Source organism: Pristiophorus japonicus, chromosome 9 (genome assembly GCF_044704955.1).
Source record: "Pristiophorus japonicus isolate sPriJap1 chromosome 9, sPriJap1.hap1, whole genome shotgun sequence".
Taxonomy (NCBI): domain Eukaryota; kingdom Metazoa; phylum Chordata; class Chondrichthyes; family Pristiophoridae; genus Pristiophorus; species Pristiophorus japonicus.
The window spans coordinates 216,568,048-216,590,306 of NC_091985.1; the positions used below are offsets into that span (position 1 = coordinate 216,568,048).

The 22,259-nt window shown below is 48.3% G+C and overlaps 2 protein-coding genes across 2 annotated transcripts; one reads left to right on the forward strand and one right to left on the reverse strand.

Annotated features, from left to right (window-relative positions):
- The first annotated feature begins 1,192 nt into the window (after positions 1–1,192).
- On the forward strand, positions 1,193–5,901 carry LOC139274128 (histone H2A type 2-C-like). The gene is made up of 3 exons (XM_070891171.1): positions 1,193–1,546; positions 4,422–4,709; positions 5,875–5,901. Exons 1-3 carry the CDS (start codon positions 1,193–1,195, stop codon positions 5,899–5,901), a joined length of 669 nt encoding a protein of 222 aa, XP_070747272.1.
- LOC139274129 (histone H3-like) lies at positions 5,898–17,525 on the reverse strand. The gene is made up of 2 exons (XM_070891172.1): positions 17,308–17,525; positions 5,898–6,264 (listed from the first exon to the last, which is right to left on the reverse strand). The coding sequence occupies exons 1-2, from the start codon at positions 17,523–17,525 to the stop codon at positions 5,898–5,900; spliced, it is 585 nt and encodes a 194-aa protein (XP_070747273.1).
- Between the last annotated feature and the right edge of the window lie 4,734 nt (positions 17,526–22,259).

Here is a 22,259-nt window from a genome sequence, read left to right on the forward strand (position 1 = left end):
AACGATATTTTCGAGCGCATCGCGGGTGAGGCTTCCCGCCTGGCCCATTACAACAAGCGTCGCACCATCAGCTCCCGGGAGATCCAGACCGCCGTGCGCCTGCTGCTGCCCGGGGAGCTGGCCAAGCACGCCGTATCGGAAGGGACAAAGGCGGTGACCAAGTACACCAGCTCCAAGTAAAACTCCACGCTGTCCTGACGGAACAAAATCCCAAACACAACGGCTCTTTTAAGAGCCACCCATAACATCATTGAAAGAGCTGCACAAACACATTACCCTTTAGACTGAATTTACTGTAATTATTTCCCGAACAATTGTGTTTGAGAACCTTTACAATTCCAGCTGTAGATTTAGTTTTGAATTCTCATAAGCAGCTTCACTGATGGATTCGACCTTGGCGTCGCTGGAATTTCCCGCAGTGAGTAAACTACAAACACGGTCCCTGGTCGCTTTCCCTTTGCTCTCAGACCCGTTCATTCACAGAGCCTGCCGACGAATTTATTTTGGGAAGGCGGAGAAACTCCGATTTCAGTCACACGTTTTCACTCAAGCCCTTTTCACGTTTTGTTTTTATTTCGTTGCGGCTCAGTCCGTTTATTAACCCGAGACTCCCCGCATTGTAACAACCCAGAATGGGAGTTCTTAGAGACTAGAACAGGGCAGTTTGAACACTCTGTCCCTCTTCTATTTTTACAGAATGACTCTCAGTTCAAGTCTCACTCCTACAGCAGCTCCTATGAAAAAAAGTTCACTTTTACAACGATGGAGCTGGAATGTGTCCCGTTACAGAATCAGTGGGGACTGAGTCCCGCCCGTTACAGACAGTTTGAACCTGAAGCCGAATTTAATACTGATTGTAAGAGGCTGAAATTTGCAAGGGAAACATTGAATCAGACAAAAGGAAACAAAAAGTGTTTTGAAGTATTTGACTAACGCTTAAGTTACTAACATAATTATTGGCGGGATTTTTGAATTTAAAAAATCGTTAGGTTCTGACTTTGAGAACCAATAATTTTCGCCCTACTTTCATTGGTGGACTAAAGAGGCTGTGATTGGTCATCGGAAACGACCAATGAAATTCACCACAGAGTGACCAATCACAAGTTCGCTCCCTGCATCGCTCCAGAATGTATAAGAAGGGCAGATGTAGGAGGAGTTTCTCATTCTTTCTCTGAGCTTGTGGATTGTGGAAATGTCTGGAAGAGGAAAAACCAGCGGTAAAGCTCGGGCCAAGGCCAAGTCTCGCTCCTCCCGGGCAGGACTGCAGTTCCCTGTGGGCCGTGTTCACAGGCTCCTGCGTAAGGGGAACTACGCTGAGCGTGTGGGTGCCGGAGCCCCGGTCTACATGGCTGCTGTGCTCGAGTATCTGACCGCTGAAATCCTGGAGCTGGCTGGCAACGCGGCCCGTGACAACAAGAAGACCCGCATCATCCCCAGACACCTGCAGCTGGCCATCCGCAACGACGAGGAGCTCAACAAGCTGCTGGGAAAGGTGACCATCGCTCAGGGCGGGGTGCTGCCTAATATCCAGGCTGTGCTGCTGCCCAAGAAAACCACCACTTCGTCCAAGACCAAGTAAAGCGGACAAGATTTAAACTAATAACCCAAAGGCTCTTTTCAGAGCCACTCACAGTATCTGAAAGGGCATCTTACTGTCTTAATGGAGACCTTGAGTTCAGGTACCAATAAATTGGCCTATTTCAGACCTGTATGCGGGAATTTTCAGTTCCTGGTATCTGCATTATGGTTTTCTGCTCACACAAACTGTTTTGTTAGTAGCTAATAATTAAACTACAGTTGTCAGAGACTCAAAAATTGTATAAATACCGCAACTGGTTCCCTAAATATTATTTAGTCTCAATGAAAACTGTATGAAGAGAATCGGCGGTTATTAAAAGGGCCTAGTTTAATTCTGGTCTGGTGTGAGAGTTTGATGCTGGTTCTGTTCCCGGGATCTCCGGGCTGTTTATTTTTCTCCTTAGCCGGTCAGTTTAGGCCTACACTGAGCAGCCAAGTGCAAGACGGTCACTGCCATGGATGTGGTGTACACTCTGAAACGGCAGGGCCGCACTTTCTATGGATTCAACGCGACCCTCTTCCCCCAAGCACAAAGCAAAGGCTCTTCGAAGTGCCACCCACCGCCTCACAGGGAGTGGAGATGGGGGGAGGAGGGAGGTATAGTTGATTTACATTTTGTTCTGTTTCGATAGATATTTTTCGCCAAGGTCTCTATGTTTTAAATCAGCAAATGCACGATGGACGGAATGTCCTTTGTTTCAGAATTATAGACATCTATCATCGAAGAGGCCACTTCGGCCCATCGTGTCCGTGCCGGCCAACAAAAGGCTATCCAGCCGAATCCCACTTTCCAGCTCTAGGTCCGTAACCCTGCAGGTTACGGCACTTCAAGTGCACGTCCAAGTAGTTGTAAATATGGTAAGGTTTTCTGCCTCTACCACCCTTTCAGGCAGTGAGTTCCAGACCCCCACCACCCTCTGAGTGAAGAAATTTCCCCTCTAAACCTTTTGCCAATTACTTTAAATTTATGTCCCCTGTGCTAAGGGAAATAGGCGGTTTACGGCACAGAAGGTACGACATATTCCAGGTGAAGGTAACACTGAAACAACTAATATAGTTACAGCAGTGACAGATAAGAAAGGTGTTGAATTAAATGGTGGGAGGAAGGCAGCATCAGGGCGGATGGACAGTGAGGGTCTTTTGCCCTCACAGAAGGACTTCCAAGTCCTGACCAGAAGTGACCCTCAGGCAATCTCGGTTACAAACCGGTCAATGTCTGTCGAACATGTAGACATCTAGATCGATAAAGAACAGAATATGGCTCGGGAGGGGATGTAACTGATGACCTAATTTAAGAATTTGAGATTGTGGCGAGCAGTAAATCTGATTGGTCTCTTTAAACATCCAATCAGAGAATTACAGAACAATGGCAATTGACAACGCAGCGAATGAACCAATCACAATCGTTGCCTTCACCCATCCCTCATTAGCATAGGGCTGTGGGCGGAGTGTGGGGCTGCCGATATAATGCGAGCTCCGAGCTGAGTTTACGTCATGTCTGGGTTGGATTGAACAAGACGATGCCTGAAGAGAAGAAACCAGTTACTGCCAAGAAAGGCGCCAAGAAAGTGATCAAGAAAACGGCACCGAAGGGCGGCAAGAAGCGCAGAAAGTCGAGGAAGGAGAGTTACTCCATCTACATCTACAAAGTGATGAAGCAGGTTCACCCCGACACCGGCATCTCCTCCAAGGCCATGGGCATCATGAACTCGTTTGTGAACGATATTTTCGAGCGCATCGCGGGTGAGGCTTCCCGCCTGGCCCATTACAACAAGCGCTGCACCATCAGCTCCCGGGAGATTCAGACCGCCGTGCGCCTGCTGTTGCCTGGGGAGCTGGCCAAGCACGCTGTGTCGGAAGGGACAAAGGCGGTCACCAAGTACACCAGCTCCAAGTAAAGCTCCACGCTGTTCTGACGGAACAAACCCCAAACACAACGGCTCTTTTAAGAGCCACCCACAACTTCTCTGAAAGAGCTGCACAAACGCGTCATCCTTTAACCTCAATTTACTGCAGTTATTTCCTGAGTAAGTGTTTTTGACAACATTTAAAGATCCAGGGTAGATTTAGATACGAATTTTCAGATAATCGGTTTTACTGTCCGGTTCAGCTTTAGCTTCGTTGATGAATTTCCCTCCCATTAAACTATAAACACTCCCTGGTCGCCTGCCGACGAATTATGGTCTTGTTTTAAGGGGGGAGACTCAGACTTTATTCACCTCATTCTCTCAAGCCCTTTTCAATAAAAAAAATTCTAGTTAGTCAACCCGCTTATTACCCGGGGCCTGCGTGTGCAACAACCCAGAATGGGAGTTCTTACAGAGACCAGAACGGGGCAGTTTGAACACTCTGTCCCTCTTCTCTTTTCACAGAAGGACTCCCAGTTCTGGTCTCACTCCCGCCTGTGCGGAGGATCGATCCATGATCTGTGATTCCCAAATTGTACAAAGATTGAGCTGGAATGTGTCCCGTTACAGAATGTTTGAAAGTGAACCATAATTTAATCCTGATTGTAACATCCTGGAATTTGGAAGACAATATGGAATAAAAAGTGTTTGGAAATCTTTGGCTAATGATGAATTTATTAACATAATCCGCATTGTAAAAATTATTGGCGGGGTTTTTGAAATTGAAGATTCGTTGGATGTCGAACAATAATTTTCGCCTTCTTTTCATTGGCGGGCTAAACAGATGGTGATTGGTCATCGGAAAAGACCAATGAAATGTACCGCAGAGCGACCAATCACAAGTTCACTCCCTGCATCCGTCCAGAATGTATAAGAAGAGCAGATGAGGGAGGAGTTTCGCATTCTTTCTCTGAACATGTGGATTGTCTGGAAGAGGAAAAACCGACGGTAAAGCTCGGGCCAACGCCAAGTCTCGTTCCTCCCGGGCCGGACTGCAGTTCCCTGTGGGCCGTGTTCAGAGACTCCTGTGAAATGGGAACTATGCTGAGCGTGTGGGTGCCGGAGTCCCGGTCTTACATGGCTGCTGTGCTCGAGTATCTGACCGCTGAAATCCTGGAGCTGGCCGGCAACGCGGCCCGCGACAACAAGAAGATCCGCAACATCCCCAGGCACCTGCAGCTGGCCATCCGCAACGACGAGGAGCTCAATAAGCTGCTGGGAAAGGTGACCATTGCTCAAGGCGGGGTGCTGCCTAATATTCAGGCTGTGTTGCTGCCCAAGAAAACCACCACTTCGTCCAAGACCAAGTAAAGCGGACAAGATTTAATTTAATAACCAAAGGCTCTTTTCAGAGACATTCACAGTATCTGTAGAAGGGCTGCTTACTGACTTAATGGAGTGAGAGCCCTTGAATTCATGTACCGATAGATTGGCTTATTTCAGACATGTAAACGTAGAAAATAGGTGCAGGAGTAGACCATTCGGCCCTTAGAGCCTGCACCACCATTCAATAAGATCATGGCTGATCTTTCACCTCAGTACCCCTTTCTCTCCATACCCCTTGATCTCCTTTAGCCATAAGGGCCACATCTAACTCCCTCTTGAATATATCCAACGAACTGGCATCAACAACTCTCTGCGGTAGGGAATTCCACAGGTTCACAACTCTGAGTGAAGAAGTTTCTCCTCATCTCAGTCCTAAATGGCTTACCCCTTATCCGTATGCGGGAGTTTTCAGTTACGGTTCTCTACTCACACATACACTCTTCCAGTTAACAGCGAATAACTGAACTACAATTGTCACTCAACAATTGTATGAATACCGCCACCGGTTCCTTAAATATTATTTAATGTGTCTGAAAACTAGAGAGTCGGCGATGATGAATTAATATAGTAATGAAAGGGCCTAGTTTAATTCTTGTCTGGTTTGAGATAGTTTGAATGCTGTTTTTGTTCTCGGGAGCTCCGGCCGTTCCGGCTGTGTATTTCTCTGCTAAGCCAGTCAGTTTACACCGCACTGCATCAGCGAGCGATATACACATACAGGACCCGGATCCATTGCAGTGCTTCCCAGATCTGCCTGTCCCCATTCTCCGGCAACACCGAATGGGGAAATCTGTGCTCTGCCCCGGGGAACTCGAGGTCAGAGTGACGCAAAGCCGATGTCAGTTTCTGAAAATATTAAAGGGTTCATTAGTTTATATTAGTCAAAGCTCATGTGAACCGAGCTGGTATATGAACACACGATCAGTAATCAATACCACACCCTCTGCCCGTCCCTACAATGGGTTAATGAACAACACGAAGCTCTGGTTACAGGAGATCGCAGCTCTTTCCTTTGTTGATTTGGTGGCTCTGAAAAGAGTTGTTGTTTCACTTGGTGCTGAAGCTCCGAGCCGAGGCAGAGGGAGTCTAGGCGCACTCCCCGCGGATGCGGCGGGCCAGCTGGATGTCTTTGGGCATGATGGTGACTCGCTTGGCGTGGATGGCGCACAGGTTGGTGTCCTCAAAGAGCCCCACCAGGTAAGCCTCGCTGGCCTCCTGCAGGGCCATGACGGCCGAGCTCTGGAAGCGCAGGTTGGTCTTGACGTCCTGAGCGATCTCCCGCACCAGGCGCTGGAAGGGCAGTTTGCAGATCAGCAGCTCGGTGGATTTCTGGTAGCGGCGGATCTCCCTCAAAGCCACGGTGCCGGGTCGGTAGCGATGAGGCTTCTTCACTCCGCCCGTGGCTGGAGCACTCTTCCAGGCCGCTTTGGTCGCCAGCTGTTTACGAGGTAACCTGTGGGACGCCCACATCCCATGAACGAATGCAAAAGAGGAAAGAGCAGAGGCCTTGACCATCATTTTCCAGTCCTCTTTGGATCTGGGCATGGTGCCGGAGGATTGGAGGACTGCTAATGTAGTACCCTTGTTTAAGAAGGGAGAAAGGGATCGGCCGAATAATTACAGGCCTGTCAGCCTAACCTGCATTTGGAAAGGCAAGGATTAATTAGGGTCAGTCAGCAAGGATTTGTTAAGGGAAGGTCGTTTCTGACTAACCTGATTGAATTTTTTGAGGAGGTAACCGAGACGGTCGATGAGGGTTGTGTGTACAATGTAGTATATATGAACTTCAGCAAGGTTTTTGATAAGGTTCCACATGATGGACTGATCATGAAGGTTAAAGCCCATGGGATCCAGGGCAAAGTGGCAAATTGATTCCAAAATTGGCTTGGAGTAAGAAGTAAAGGGTAATGATTGATGGATGTTTTTGTGACTGGAAGAATATTTCCAGTGTGATTCTGCAGGGCTCAGTACTGGGTCCTTTTCTTTTCGTGGTATATATCAACGATTTAGATTTGAATATAGGGAGTATGATTCAGAAGTTTGCAGACGAGACTAAAATTGGCTGTGTGGTTGATAATGAAGAGAAACGTAATGGGCTGCAGGAGGATATCAATCTACTGGTCAGGTGGGCAAAGCAGTGGCAAATGGAATTTAATTCAGAGAAGTGTGAGGTAATGCACTTTGGGAGGGCTAATACGGATAGGGCATACACATTAAGCGATAGGCCACTTAATAGTGTAGATGAACAAAGGGACCTTGGAGTGCTTGTACACAGATCCCTGAAAGTGGCAGGCCAGGAGGATAAGGTGGTTAAGAAGGCATATCGAATGCTTGCCTTTATTGGCTGAGGCATTGAATAAAAGAGCAGGGAGGTTATGCTTAAATTGTATAATACTTTGGTTAGGCCACAGCTCGAGTATTGCTTGCAGTTCTGGTCGACGTATTATAGAAGGACGTCATTGCACTAGAGAGGGTGCAGAGGAGATTTACTAGGATGCTGCCTGGAATGGAGAATCTTAGTTATGAGGACAGATTGGATAGGCTGGGTTTGTTCTCATTGGAACAGACGGTTGAGAGGAGACCTCATTGAGATGTACAAAATATTGAGGGGCCTGGACATAGTGGATAATAAGGGTCTATTTCCATTGGTGGAGGGGTCTATTGCGAGGGGGCATAGTTTTAAGGTGGTTAGTGGAAGTTTTAGAGGGGATTTGTTGTGGGGGGGGTGTTGGTTTCTTAACGCAGAGGGTTGTGGGGATCTGGAACTCACTGCCTGGAAGAGTGGTGGATGCAGAAACCCTCACTACTTTTAAGAGATGGATGGATGGGCACTTAAAGTGCCGTAACCTGCACAGTTACAGACCTAGAGCTGTAATTGGGATTAGACTGGATGACCTTTTGGTGGATGGAGCAGATATAATGGTGAGTGCTGCAGGGAATAAAATACAACCAGGATGATCTCCTGGACTATTTTCGATCACCTGGATGGGTCGGAGAGGAATTTTCCCATATTTTGTCTCTCTAAATTGGCCTGGGTTTTTACCTGGTTTTTGCCTCTTCCAGGAGATCAGATGGGTCTGGTTGGGGTGGCGTGTAGAATGTTTCAGTATAAGGGGTGTCACAGTTGTGGTGAGGCAGACTGGTTGGGCTGGGTGCTCTTTGCCTTTCCGGCATTGTTCATAGGTTTATATTTAGCCATTAGGGCTGCTGACCAAGGGCCGTGTGGCTCTTTGGTGGCCGGCGCGAACATAATGGGCTGAAATGGCCTCCTACTGCGATGTAAATTTCTATGTTTCTATGTTTCTAAATACATGGTATGTGACACCTTCTGCACAAAATAAAGTTCACGGGATTGGGGAAATATATTAGCATGGATAGAGGTTTGGCTAACTAACAGAGAACAGAGAGTCGGGATAAATGGTTTGTTCTCTGTTTGGCAATTAGTAACTACTGGGATGCTGCAGGGATCAGTGCTGGGACCATTAATACAATCTATATTCATGACTTGGAAGAAGGGACCGAGTGTAATGTAACCACGTTTGCTGATGATACAAACATGGGAGGAAAAGCAATGTGTGAGGACGACACAAGAAATCTGCAAAAGGACATAGACAGGCTAAGTGAATGGGCGAAAATCTGGCAGATGGAGTATAATGTTGGAAAGTGTGAGGTCATGTACTTTGGCAGAAAAAAAATCAAAGAGCAAATTATTATTTAAATGGAGGAAGATTGCAAAGTGCTTCAGTACAGCGGGACCAGGGCGTACTTGTACATGAAACACAAAAGGATAGAATGCAAGTACAGCAAGTGATCAGGAAGGCCAATGGTACCTTGGCTGTTATTGCAAAGGGGATGGAGTATAAAAGCAGGGAAGTTTTGCTACAGTTATAAAGGGTATTGGTGAGGTCATACCTGGAATACTGCGTGAAGTTTTGGTTTCCATACTTACGAAAGGATATATTTGCTTTGGAGGCAGTTCAGAGGTGGCTCACTAGGTTGATTCCAGAAATGAGGGGGTTGACTTATGAGGAAAGGTTGAGTAGGTTGGGCCTCTACTCATTGGAATTCAGAAGAATGAGAGGTGATCTTATCAAAACATTTAAGATTATGAGGGCGTTTTACAAGGTGGATGCAGAGAGAATGTTTCCACTGATGGGGGAGACTAGAACTAGAGGGCATGATCTTAGAATAAGGGATCGCCCTTTCAAAACAGACAAAGATCAATTTATTTTCTCAGAGGGTTGTAAATCTGTGGAATTCGCTGCTTTGGAGAGCTGTGGAAGCTGGGACATTGAATAAATTTAAGATAGAAATAGATAGTTTCTTAAATGATAAGGGAATAAGGGGTTATGGCGAGCAAGCGGGGAAGTGGAGCTGAGTCCATGATCGGATCAGCCAAGATTGGAGGGGGAGAGAGAGGTGGAGGGGTGAGAGGGGGAGGGGGTTGAGAGGGGGAGGGGGTTGAGATGGGAATGGGGGTTGAGAGGGGGAGGAGGTTGAGAGGGGGAGGGGGAGATTGTATTGAATGGTGGAGCAGGCTCGAGGGACCATATGGCCTACTCCTGCCCCTATTTCTTCTGTTCTTATGACAGAGAGACAGAGAGGGAGAGACAGAGAGGGAGAGATTTTGAGAGAGAGCGCAAGATATACTCTCTCGCTCTCCCCCCTCTCTCACCCTCCCCCTCTCCCCTCTCCTTCCCTCTCCCCCTCTCCTGTCCACCTCCCTCTCTCTCCCCCCTCTCTCTCTCCCTCCCACACTCTCAGCACCTTACCCGCACTCACCCTACCTCCCTCTCCCCTCTCCCCACCTCCCTCTCCCCTCTCCCCCTCTCCCTCTCCCCCTCCCCTCTTCACCCTCCCTATTCACCCTCGCCCCTTCCCCTCCTCCCGCCCCCTCTCTCTCCCCCTCCTCACCCCCTCCCTCCCCCTCTCTCTCCCCCCCTCACCCTCTCCCCCTCCTCTCTCTCCCTCTCCCCCCCCGCCGCTTGCACATGGTTACCCCCCTCCCCCGTCCTCCTCCCCTCCACAGGCCCCCTCCACCCCCCGTACATACCCACCCCCCACCCGAACATGGTTACCTTTCCTCCACTGTACACGATTATCCCCCTCCCTCCCTCCCGGTGGGCCTGTTAGATCAGCATCAGGGGCAGCGGAGGACGATGAAGATGAGGGAGGCCAGCGATTGTATTTCCTGTACTGGGTCTGCACAGAGTCAGTAACCTCTCCCAGCCCCATTCCCCCTCACACGTGCTCACACCCAGCATTGTATTTCAGCAGCACCATTCACAGCCTCAGGACCCCTGCAAGTCCCTCACAGCACATTCCCATGTGGTAGCTGTTGTAATGTGGGAAACGCCGCAGCTAATTCATGCACAGCAAGCTCCCACACACAGCAAAGTGATAAGTATTGGCCCCAGGACGGTGGTCGTGGGTGTTATGTATTTAACCCCTTGCAATCTGCATTACACTACCACCAGAGGGCCCACCTGTTGGAGTCCCAAGGGATCCCAGCATCCCTTAGGACTCCAACAGGTATATAAGCAGGTCACCCATGAGGTATCTACACTCTGAAGTCTCATTAATGGAGCTAAGGTCACACTTGCTCATTGTACACAGTACTCAGTTTCATCCTTTATTATGAGCTATCAATTGGCGATGAGGTAACGAACAACCACGCAAAAATGCAAAGAACTGTTGGTATCCTGGAGAAGTTCTTAGAAGGGAATGATTGGGAGGCCTTCGTGGAGAGACTTGACCAATACTTCGTGGCCAATGAGTTGGAAGAGGATGAGAACGCTGCCACATGAAGGGCGATCCTCCTAACTGTCTGTGGGGCAACAACCTATGACCTCATGAAGAATCTCCTAGCTCCGGCAAAACCAACAGCTAAATTTTATGAATTATTGTGTACGCTGGTCCAGGAGCAAATAAATCATAAGGAAAGTGTTCTTATGGCGAGATATCAATTCTACACATGTCAACGGTCAGAGTGCCAGTAATTGGTGAGCTATGTCGCCGAACTAAGGCGCCTCACAGGATATTGTGAATTGAGGGATTCCTAGAACAAATGCTTAGAGACTTTTTTGTACTGGGCATTGGCCATGAGCTAATCCTTCGCAAACTATTGACTGTTGAAACTCCGAATCTAAGTAAAGCCATAACAATAGCCCAGGCACTTATGTCTACCAGCGACAACACCAAACAGATTTCGCAGAGTAAAGACGTTTCGACCAGTACTGTGCACAAAGTAATGCTGTTTTCGAGCAGAAATATACATGGCAGAACGTACACGCCGGCTGTTGCTGCCCGACCTCAGATGACCCAGAGTCCACCATCAATGGTTAATGCGAGGCAGTTAACACCTTGTTGGTGCTGTGGAGATGATCATTGGCCCCATCAATGGCACTTCAAACACTATGCATGCAATGGTTGCAGAACAATGGGACACCTCCAGTGAATGTGCAGGTGAACTGCAAACCCTGCAAACCACCACGTTGCAGAGGAAGATCGATCCGCTGTGGATCAGGCTGAATTGGAAACTCATACCGAGGAGGCAGAAGTGTACGGGGTGCACACATTCACCACGAAATATCCACCAATAATGTTGAAAGTTGAACTGAACGGAATTCCAGTATCTATGGAACTGGACACGGGTGCGAGTCAGTCGATAATGAGTAAAAAGGCTATCGACAGGCAGTGGGGCAAAAAGACACACAGGCCCAAGCTCGGCCCCATTCACACCAAACTAAGGACTTACACCAAGCAAATAATCCCTGTAATTGGCAGTGCAGAAGTCAAAGTCTCCTATGATGGAGCAGAACACGAACTCCTACTGTGGATTGTGCCAGGGGATGGCCCCACAATGTTTGGCAGAAGCTAGCTGGGAAAATTCCGCTGGAACTGGGAAGACATCCGAGCGCTTTCGTCCATCAACGACGCCTCATGTGCCCAGGTTTTGAGCAGGTTCCCATCGTTGTTCAAGCCAGGCATTGGAAGCTTCTCAGGGGTGAAAGTGCAAATCCATTTCATCCCCGGTACACGACCCATCCACCACAAGGCATGGGCAGTACCATATATGATGCATAAGAAAGTGGAAATTGAGCTGGACAGGCTGCAGCGAGAAGGCATCATCGTGCCAGTGGAATTCACTGAGTGGGCTAATCTGATTGTCCCAGTACTTAAAGAAGACAGCACGGTCAGAATTTGTGGGGAATATAAAGTAACGATTAACCGGTTTTCGCTACAGGACCAGTACCCGCTACCCAAGGCATCCAACCTATTTGTGACTCTGGCTGGAGGAAAGACATTCACCAAGCTGGACCTGACCTCGGCCTACATGACACAGGAGCTGGAGAAGTCTTCGAAAGGCCTCAACTGCATGAACAAAGGTCTGTTCATCTATAACAGATACCCGTTCAGGATTCGGTCGGCTGCGTCAATCTTCCAATGGAACATGGAGAGCCTGCTAAAGTCAGTTCCTCACACTGTGGTTTTCCAGGACAATATCCTGGTTACAGGTCAGGACACCATCGAGCACTTGAAGAATCTGGAAGAGGTTCTTAGTCAGTTGGGACTCAGGTTGAAATGCTCGATATATTTTCCTGGCACAGGAGGTTGAGTTCCTGGGAAGAAGAATTGCAGCAGATGGCATCAGACCCACCGATGCCAAGACGGAGGCCATCAAGAACGCGCTGAGATCACAGAATGTGATGGAGCTGCGATCGTTCCTGGGACTCCTTAACTATTTCAGTAATTTCCTGCCTGGGTTAAGCACCCTGCTAGAACCCCTACATGTGCTACTGCGCAAGGGAGACGACTGGGTATGGGGGAATTCACAAGAGGCTGCCTTTCCGAAAGCCAGAAATCTGTTGTGTTGAAACAAACTGCTTGTCCTGTATAACCCTTGTAAAAGATTAGTGCTAGCTTGTGATGTGTCGTCATACGGGGTCGGGTGTGTGTTACAACAGGCTAACGAATCGGGGATTTTGCAACCGGTCGCTTATGCATCCAGGAGGTTTTCCAAGGCCGAAAGGGCCTACAGCATGATTGAAAAAGCGTGCGTTTACTGGGTAAAGAAAATGGACCAGTACTTATTTGGCCTCAAGTTTGAACTTGAAACTGACCACAAGCCACTCATATCACTGTTCTCTGAGAGTAAAGGGATTAACACCAATGCCTCTGCCCGCATCCAAAGATGGGCGCTCACGCTGTCAGCATACAACTAAGTAATCCACCACAGACCGGGCACACAGAACTGCGCTGATGCTCTCAGTCGGCTGTCATTGCCCACCACCGGTGGAAATGGCACAGCCAGCGGACTTGCTCACGGTAATGGATGCATTCGAAAATGAAAAGTCCCCCATTACAGCCCGCTGGATCAGGACCTGGACCAGCCACGATCCTTTACTGTCCTTGGTAAAAAAAACTATCCTCCAGGAAGCTGGTCCGGTGCCCAGCGGAGATGCAGGAGGCGATTAAGCCATTCCACAGGCACAAAGACGAAATGTCCCTGCAGGCGGACTGTCTGTTGTGAGACAATCGTGTGGTCTTGCCCAAGAAAGGCAGAGATATGTTCATTTGTGAACTGCACAGTACACACCCAGGCATTGTAATGATGAAAGCCATAGACAGATCCCATCTGTGGTGGCCCGGCATTGACTCAGATTTAGAGTCATGCGTGCGCCAGTGCAATACTTGCTCTCAGCTGAGCAATGCACCCAGAGAGGCAGCGCTAAGTTTGTGGTCGTGGCCCTCCAAACCGTGGTTGAGGATCCATGTGGGCTACGCAGGCCCATTTCTAGGCAAAATGTTTTTGGTTGTCGTGGATGCTTACTCAAAATGGATTTAATGTGCAATAATGTCTGTAAGCACGTCCACGGCCACTATTGAAAGCCTACGAGCCATGTTTGCCATGCCCAGCTTTCCTGATGTCCTGATCAGCGACAATGGATCGTGTTTCACCAGTTCTGAATTCAAGGAATTCATGACCTGCAATGGGATCAAGCACGTCACATCTGCCCCATTCAAGCCCACATCCAACAGCCAGGCAAAGTGGGTAGTTCAGACCATCACGCAAAGCCTGAAATGCGTGTCGAAAGGCTCCCTGCAGTTCTGCCTATCCCGAGTGCTGCTCAGCTACCGCACCAGACCCCACTCACTCACCGGCGCTCCCCCAGCCAAGTTGCTCATGAAAAGCGTGCTCAAAACAAGGCTCTCTCTTGTCCACCCTGATCTCTATGATCACGTGGAGGGCAGGCGGCATCAACAAAGTATGTACCATGACCGCACAAATTTGTCATGCGATATTGAGATCAATGATCCTGTGTTTGTACTCAAATATGGACAGGGTCCCAGATGGCTCGCTGGCACGGTCATAGCCAAGGAGGGGAGTAGGGTGTTCCAGGTCAAATTGGCCAATGGACTAACATGCAGAAAACATTTGGACCAAATCAAATTACAGTTCACCAACAGCTACGAACAACCCAAAGAAGACACCACAACTTTGACCCTCCAACACACACACAAGTGGCAACTGACATCATGGTTGACCATGAAGCTGAACTCACCATCCCCAACAGCCCAGTGAAGAACTAACCACCTCATCCACATTCGCATTTGTACCGAGACAATCGACAAGGGAGTGAAAAGCCCCAGATCATCTCACCTTGTAAATAAGTGTACTATTGACTTCACGGGGGAGTGATGTTATGTATTTAACCCCTTGTAACCTGTATTACACTACTACCAGAGGGCCTACCTGTTGGAGTCCCAAGGGATCCCAGCATCTCTTGGGAGCACAGTATATAAGCAGGCCACCCACACGGTACCTGCACTCTGGAATCTTATTAAAGGAGCTAAGGTCACACTTGCTCATTGTACACAGTATTCAGTTTATTATGAACGTATCAGAGGGAGTGCAACGAGTTCAGAAGAATGAGAGGGGACCTCATAGAAACATTTAAAATTCTGACGGGGTTAGACAGGTTAGATGCAGGAAGAATGTTCCCAATGTTGGGGAAGTCCAGAACCAGAGGTCACAGTCTAAGGATAAGGGGTAAGCCATTTAGGACCGAGATGCAGAGGAACTTCTTCACCCAGAGAGTGGTGACCCTGTGGAATTCTCTACCACAGAAAGTTGTTGAGGCCAATTCACTAAATATATTCAAAAAGGAGTTAGATGAGGTCCTTACTACTAGGAGAATCAAGGGGTATGGCAAGAAAGCAGGAATGGGGTACTGAAGTTGAATGTTCAGCCATGAACTCATTGAATGGCGGTGCAGGCTAGAAGGGCCGAATGGCCTACTCCTGCACCTATTTTCTATGTTTCTATGTTTCTATGAAGGTTCACCAGACTGATTCCTGGGATTGGGGGGTTGTCCTATGAGAGATTGAGTAGACCAGGCCTATATCCTCTAGCGTTTAGAAGAATGAGAGGTGAGAGGCGACACCCACATCGCATGAAGGAATTTAAAAAAGTGATGAGTGAGGTGTTTAAATTTGATTAAGGAACCAGCCAAATTATTAGAGACACTCCCAGTCCTTCAGGACCTGTGCCCAGGGGAGAAGCTGATGGGTTAATCTGATCATCTTTGGGTTAAATGTTGTGTTCATTGAGCTAAGCACCTCATGCCAGCATCAACCACTTTCCAGTCGGGAACTGCACGGGCTAGATACAGAGTGAATCCATCGGTCGCTCCCCGACACAGATACTGAGGGACAGGGAGTGTCCGGGACACTGACATTTCTCACTCAATAAGGTATAAATTGATCCTGTACCTCTCCCCATTAATCCTGGGTTCCACACGGGCCAAATCCTGTTCCTGTTTCCCTTCCTGTAACAGCACTGAGCTCAACCCAGCCCAAGAAAGATTGGATCAACTGGGCTTGTATTCACTGGAGTTCAGAAGAATGAGAGGGGATCTCATAGAAACGTTTAAAATTCTGACGAGCTTAGACAGGTTAGATGCAGGAAGAATGTTCCCAATGTTGGGGAAGTCCAGAACCAGGGGTCACAGTCTAAGGATAAGGAGTAAGCCATTTAGGACCGAGATGAGGAGAAACTTCTTCACCCAGAGAGTGGTGAACCTGTGGAATTCTCTACCACAGAAAGTTGTTGAGGCCAATTCACTAAATTTATTCAAAAAGGAGTTAGATGTAGTTCTTACTACTAGGGGGATCAAGGGATATGGCGAGAAAGCAGGAATGGAGTACTGAAGTTGCATGTTCAGCCATGAACTCATTGAATGGCGGTGCAGGCTCGAAGTGCCGAATGGCCTACTCCTGCACCTATTTTCTATGTTTCTATGTTTCTATAATGAGCAAGGCTCAGGGAGGGTGGTTGCTAGGCACTGCAGTGATGTCATAAAGCAGGGCCATTCAGCCCAGCGGGTCCTCTCCATGTCCCTTTAAAGGTGGAGAGGTGGGACATCCTGTCTCAACACACATCCCCCTGTTCATACTGAGAATCCCTGGGGAAGGCCAAGGCCCAGAGTGTAGAACACAACCAAGGGGGAAAGAGGAGGAGAGAAGGGGAGGTAAATCACGGAGTAGGGACTGAGGGCCACCAAGCTTCAGTTTTAGAGCCTGTAGACTTCAGGAGAGGAAGAGTTAGTTCTGCAGTTTCAGGATCCAGGGAGAGAACAAGGAGCAGATGGGAAGACTGGTGTGGGTTCCAGCACAGTGAGGATGTAGGGGGAGGGAGATTGTGTAGGGCCGTGTATTAGGGGTGTAGGAGGGACAAGAGAGGAAAGGTCAGAGGAGCAATTGCTGCAGCACAACCAATAGTGAGAGAGAGAAGGTGGGGTCTGAGTGGGCCCTGGACAGGCCGGTAAACTGTTTGTTTGCTGTGACCAGCTTTCCTTATGTCACAAATAGCCTCCTGTAGCCCAGTGACACAAACAGCCTGTTAAACGCGACCAATGTCCTTTGGTCTGGCGAGGTCTCCCTTTGTGAAACATCAGCTTCTCATTCTGACTTACTCACAGAGAGAAATGAGCTTCAGAACTGCCGACACTGTCCCTTTGAAGATCAATTGCCCATTGAGTTTGATTAAATTGATGTTAAACTAAAAATACTGCTTTGCCCTGTGACAATAACAGATTATCAGAATATTTCCCATAGGTTAAAAAACAATATTACAGGGACTCACTGCCCTGGATAGTTGGACTGGACCTGTGATATAATAGAAATGTATTTCCTGTCAGACTTGGACACCTGGTAGATCCATCTTTAAAAAAGTTGTGAGAACTCAGTTCTCAGATGTATTCCACACAATTTGTAACAAGTGTGCAATCAGTTTGGCTTATTGTCGAGAAATCAAGGACCTGACACACTGTGTGTGTGGGACACAAACCTGATTTATTGGACATTGATACAGATTAAACTCCAGCCCAGTTATTGGGGTTATTAACATCAGTTTTACCAAACCCCAACTGCCCGAATGAACATGGTTCAGTCCTGGATATGATTAACAGCAAAATCCAATCCCTGTACTCACTTGTGAACTTGCTGGTGCCTCAGCAGGTTGGATAAATTAGTGAGTCCCTTTGCACACTCGGGGTAGGTAAACAGCATCTCCGCAGTGTGAATTCGCTGGTGTGTCAGCAGAACCTTTGTGCTTTTAAAGCTCTTCTCACTGTCAGAACATTTCAAAGATCTATTATCAGTGTGAACAAGCTGGTGTGTCCAGAGGTTGCATGACGGAGTGAATCTCATCCCATACATGCAGCAGGAGAATGGCCTCTTCCCAGTGTGAACTCACTTGTGGGTCAGCAGTTTAGATGAACGAGTGACTCCCTTCCCACATACGGAGCAGGTGAACAACCTTTACCTGATGTGAACTCACTGGTGTTTCAGTAGGTTGGACGAGTGAGCAAATGTCTTTGCACAGTGACAGCACCTAAATGATCCCTCGTCAGTGAACATTTGTTGGTATTTCAGCAGGTTTGATGATTCTTTGAAAGTCTTCAGACAGCAAGAGCAACTGAACGGCTTCCCCGGTGTGACTGCGTTGATGAGTGTCCAGCTGGGAGGGGGAATTGAATCTCTTCCCACAGTCCCCACATTTACACAGTTTCTCCATGGTGTGTGTCCTTGTGACTCTCCATAGTTGGACGATCAGTTGAAGCCTCGTTCACGCACACAACATGTGTACGGTTTCTCCCCACTATGAATGGTGCGATGTTTTTTCAGGTTGTGTAACTGGTAAAAGCCCTTTCCACAGTCGGTGCACTGGAATACTCTCACTCGAGTTGGTGCTTTTCCAGTCACACTGATGTTTGAATGTTTGAAATCTTTGCCCACACACAGAACAGACAAACATTTGCCCTTCCACACTCAGAGCCCGATGATATTGGGGCTCTGATGAATGCAGTGATTGTGTCTGACCTGGGTGTGATGTGGACTGGGACTTTGCTCTGTAAATGCTGCTCCCCTTCTCTCACAGCCTGGAATACCAGTTGAAAAAAGCCCTCACTGAGTCCCTCATCGAAACTCTCAACAATTTGAGTGTGTGAGGGGCGGGGCTTGTGGCCCCCCCAGTGGGCGGGGCTGAGCCAGGGTGGGAGGGGCTTGGGCCCCCAGTGGGCGGCGCTGAGCCATGGTGGGAGGGGCTTGGGCCCCCAGTGGGCGGGGCTGAGCCCAGGTGGGAGGGGCTAGGGCCCCCAGTGGGCGGGGCTGAGCCTAGGTGGAAGGGGCTTGGGCCCCAAGTGGGCGGGGCTTGGGCTCCCCAGTGGGCGGGGCTGAGCCTGGGTGGGAGGGGCTTGTGGTTCCCCCCAGTGGGCGGGGCTGAGCCTGGGTGGGAGGGGCTTGGGCTCCCCAGTGGGTGGGGCTTCAGGGTCTCTGTTCCTCACTGGGTTCCAGTGCCTGGGAGATGCAGCGTCCTGGACAAGAGCTTTATCATCACCTTTACAATCAGAGAGTGGTTACAGCACGGAAGGAGGCCATTTGGTCCATCGAGCCCGTGCCGGCTCTGGTTAGCTGGTCCCACTCCCCCACCCTTTCCCGTAGCCCCACAAACTTCTCTCCTTCTTGTACTTTCCCAACTCCCTTTTGGAAGCTTTGATTGAGTTTGCCTCTATCTCCCTTTCCGGCAGTGCATTCCAGATCCTGACCACTCGCTGCGTAAAAAGGGCTTTTCTGACGTCGCCCTTGGTTCTTCTGCCCATCACCTTAAATCTGTGTCATCTGCTTCTTGACCCATCCGCCAATGGGAACAGGTTCTATCAACTCTGTCCAGACTCCTCATGATTTTAAAAACCAACAAATCTCCTCTCAATCTCTGCTCTCAGGAGAACAATCCCAGCTTCTCCAGTCTATCCAAGTAACTGAAGTCCCTCATCCCTGGAATCAATCTTGTAAATTTTTTCTGCACCCTCTCCAAGGCCTCCACATACTTTCGAAAATGCGGTGCCCAGAATTGGACACAATACTCCAGTTGCAGATAGTGCAGATGACACGAAGCTGGGTGGCAGTGCGAGCTGTGAGGAGGATGTTAAGAGGCTGCAGGCGGACTTGGACAGGTTAGGTAAATGGGCAAATGCATGGCAGATGCAGTATAATGTGGATAAATGTGAGGTTATCCACTTTGGTGGCAAAAACATGAAGGCAGATTATTATCTGAATGGTGACAGATTATGAAAAGGGAAGGTGCAAAGAGACCTGGGTTTCATGGTACATCAGTCATTGAAGATAGGCATGCAGGTACAGCAGGCAGTAAAGAAAGCAAATGGCATGCTGGCCTTCATAGCGTGGAGATTTGAGTATAAGAGCAGAGAAGTCTTATTGCAGTTGTACAAGGCCTTGGTGAGACCACACCTTGAGTATTGTGTGCAGTTTTGGTCTCCTAATCTGAGGAAGGACGTGCTTGCTATTGAGGGAGTACAGCGAAGGTTCACCAGACCGATCACGGGACGGCAGGACTGACATACAAGGAAAGACTGGATCGGCTAGGCTTATACTCACTGGAATTTAGAAGAATGAGAAGGGATATCTTAGAAATTTATAAAATTCTGACGGGACTGGACATGTTAGATGCAGGTAGAATGTTCCTGATGTTGGGGAAGTCCAGAACCAGAGGTTATGGTCTAAAGATAAGGGGTAAGCCATGTAGGACTGAGATGAGGAGAAACTTTTTCACCCAGAGAGTTGAGAACCTGTGGAATTCTCTACCACAGAAAGTTGTTCAGTCCAGTTCATTAGATTATATTCAAAAGGGAGTTAGATGTGGCCTTTATGGCTAAAGGGATCAGGGGGTATGGAGAGAAGGCAGGGGTGGAGCACTGAGGTTGCATGATCAGCCATGATCATATTGAATGGTGGTGCAGGCTCGAAGGGCCGAATGGCCTGCTCCTGCACCTATTTTCTGTGTTTCTATGTTTGAGGCCGAACCTGTATTTTATAGAGGTCCATCATAATATCCATGTTTTGTAATCTATGCCTCTATGATGCCCAGGATCCTGTAAGCATTTTTAAACTGCTTTCTCAACCTGCCTTGCCCCCTTCAACGATTTGTGCACATAGACCCCTAGGTCTCTCTGTTCATGTACCCCCTTTAAAAATGTACCCTTTAGTTTATATTGCCGCTCCTCGTTCTTCCTACCAAAATGTATCACTTCAAACCTTTGTGTTAAATTTCATCTGCCACGTGTCTGTCCAATTCACCAACCTGTCTGTGTCCTCCTGAAGTCTATCACCATCCCCTCACCATTCACTGTACTGTGTCCACCCATTTCACCAACATGTCTGTGTCCTCCTGTAGTCTATCACCATCCCCTCACCATTCACTGTACTGTGTCCACCCATTTCACCAACATGTCTGTGTCCTCCTGTAGTCTATCACCATCCCCTCACCATTCACTGTACTGTGTCTACCCATTTCACCAACCTGTCTGTGTCCTCCAGAAGTCTATCACCATCCTCTTCACCATTCACTGTACTGTGTCCACCCATTTCACCAACCTGTCTGTGTCCTCCTGTAGTCTATCACCATCCCCTCACCATTCATTATACTTCCAAGTTTTGATCCATCTACAGATTTGGAAATTGTGCCCTGTACACCCAGGTCTGTGACATTAATATTGATCAGGAAAAGCAGTGGCCCCAGTACCGAGCCCTGGGGAACACCACCGTGTACCTTCCTACAGTCTGAAAAACAACCTTTCCCCACAATGCTCTGTTTCCTCTCACTTAACCAACTGAGTATCCATGCTGCCACTGTCCCTTTTATTCCATGGGCTTCGATTTTGCTGGTATTGGTAACACGCCTGGGATCATAGCAAGGGGATTTGAGTACAGGGGCAGGGAGGTGTTACTGCAGTTGTACAGGGCCTTGGTGAGGCCACACCTGGAGTACTGTGTACAGTTTTGGTCTCCTAACTTGAGGAAGGACATTCTTGCTATTGAGAGAGTGCAGCGAAGGTTAACCAGACTGATTCCCGGGATGGCGGGACTGACCTATCAAGAAAGACTGGATCAACTGGACTTGTATTCACTGGAGTTCAGAAGAATGAGAGGGGATCTCATAGAAACGTTTAAAATTCTGACTGGTTTAGAGAGGTTAGATGCAGGAAGAATGTTCCCAATGTTGGGGAAGTCCAGAACCAGGGGTCACGGTCTAAGGATAAGGGGAAAGCCATTTAGGACCGAGATGAGGAGAAACTTCTTCACCCAGAGAGTGATGAACCTGTGGAAATCTCTACCACAGAAAGTTGTTGAGGCCAATTCACTAAATATATTCAAAAAGGAGTTAGATGTAGTCCTTACTACTAGGGGGATCAAGGGGTATGGCGAGAAAGCAGGAATGGGGTACTGAAGTTGCATGTTCAGCCATGAACTCATTGAATGGCGGTGCAGGCTCGAAGGGCTGAATGGCCTACTCCTGCACCTATTTTCTATGTTTCTATGACTAAACACAAAACCCAGTCTGTTGATCACTTTCAGCTACTGGACTTAGCTTGTGCCCCAGAGCATCTCTTCCACCTTCAATGTGTGAATAGAGCATCATGCCTGCAAAGCTGGTTTAAGTTTATATCCACGCAGCAAATATATTTAAGAAAAGTCTGTTGGCCGATGAGAAACTGTTCAGGTGCCAGCATGCTGCTGGTTTGCCTGGCATTTTGCCTGTAATGGGAAATAACTGAACATTTCTCCCAGTGTAACTTTTGCTGTAATGAAATGTGTTTTTAACAAGCCTCACGTCCTTGCTCATGTCTGCTGCAGTTGTGTAGAAAGGGAATGTGTGAAGTGATGGTGTTTGTATGGAGATGTGAAACAAGGAAACGGTATCTCTGTGTGTGACAGTGACGCAGCCTTGTGGTCACAGGGAGAACCAGGCACCGATATCCTTGTGGTTATGGTTTGAGCAGGTCAGTTCACCAATGCTCGAGCTAAGGGGTGCCAGGGATCGGCAGCAGCAGCAGTAAATACAATCTAAATGTAAATTCTGATGTA

Bases quoted from the DNA above. Each gene is read 5' to 3' on its own strand.
- LOC139274128 (XM_070891171.1), top strand. From the start codon at position 1,193: ATGTCTGGAAGAGGAAAAACCAGCGGTAAAGCTCGGGCCAAGGCCAAG. The intron at 1,547-4,421 runs AAGAAAACCACC...TGTCTGGAAGAG, and splicing joins TCCAGGCTGTGCTGCTGCCC to GAAAAACCGACGGTAAAGCT. The intron at 4,710-5,874 runs GTGACCATTGCT...TTGGTGCTGAAG, and splicing joins TCAATAAGCTGCTGGGAAAG to CTCCGAGCCGAGGCAGAGGG.
- LOC139274129 (XM_070891172.1), bottom strand. From the start codon at position 17,525: ATGAGATTCACTCCGTCATGCAACCTCTGGACACACCAGCTTGTTCAC. The intron at 6,265-17,307 runs GTGAGTACAGGG...GGCGTCCCACAG, and splicing joins AGGCACCAGCAAGTTCACAA to GTTACCTCGTAAACAGCTGG.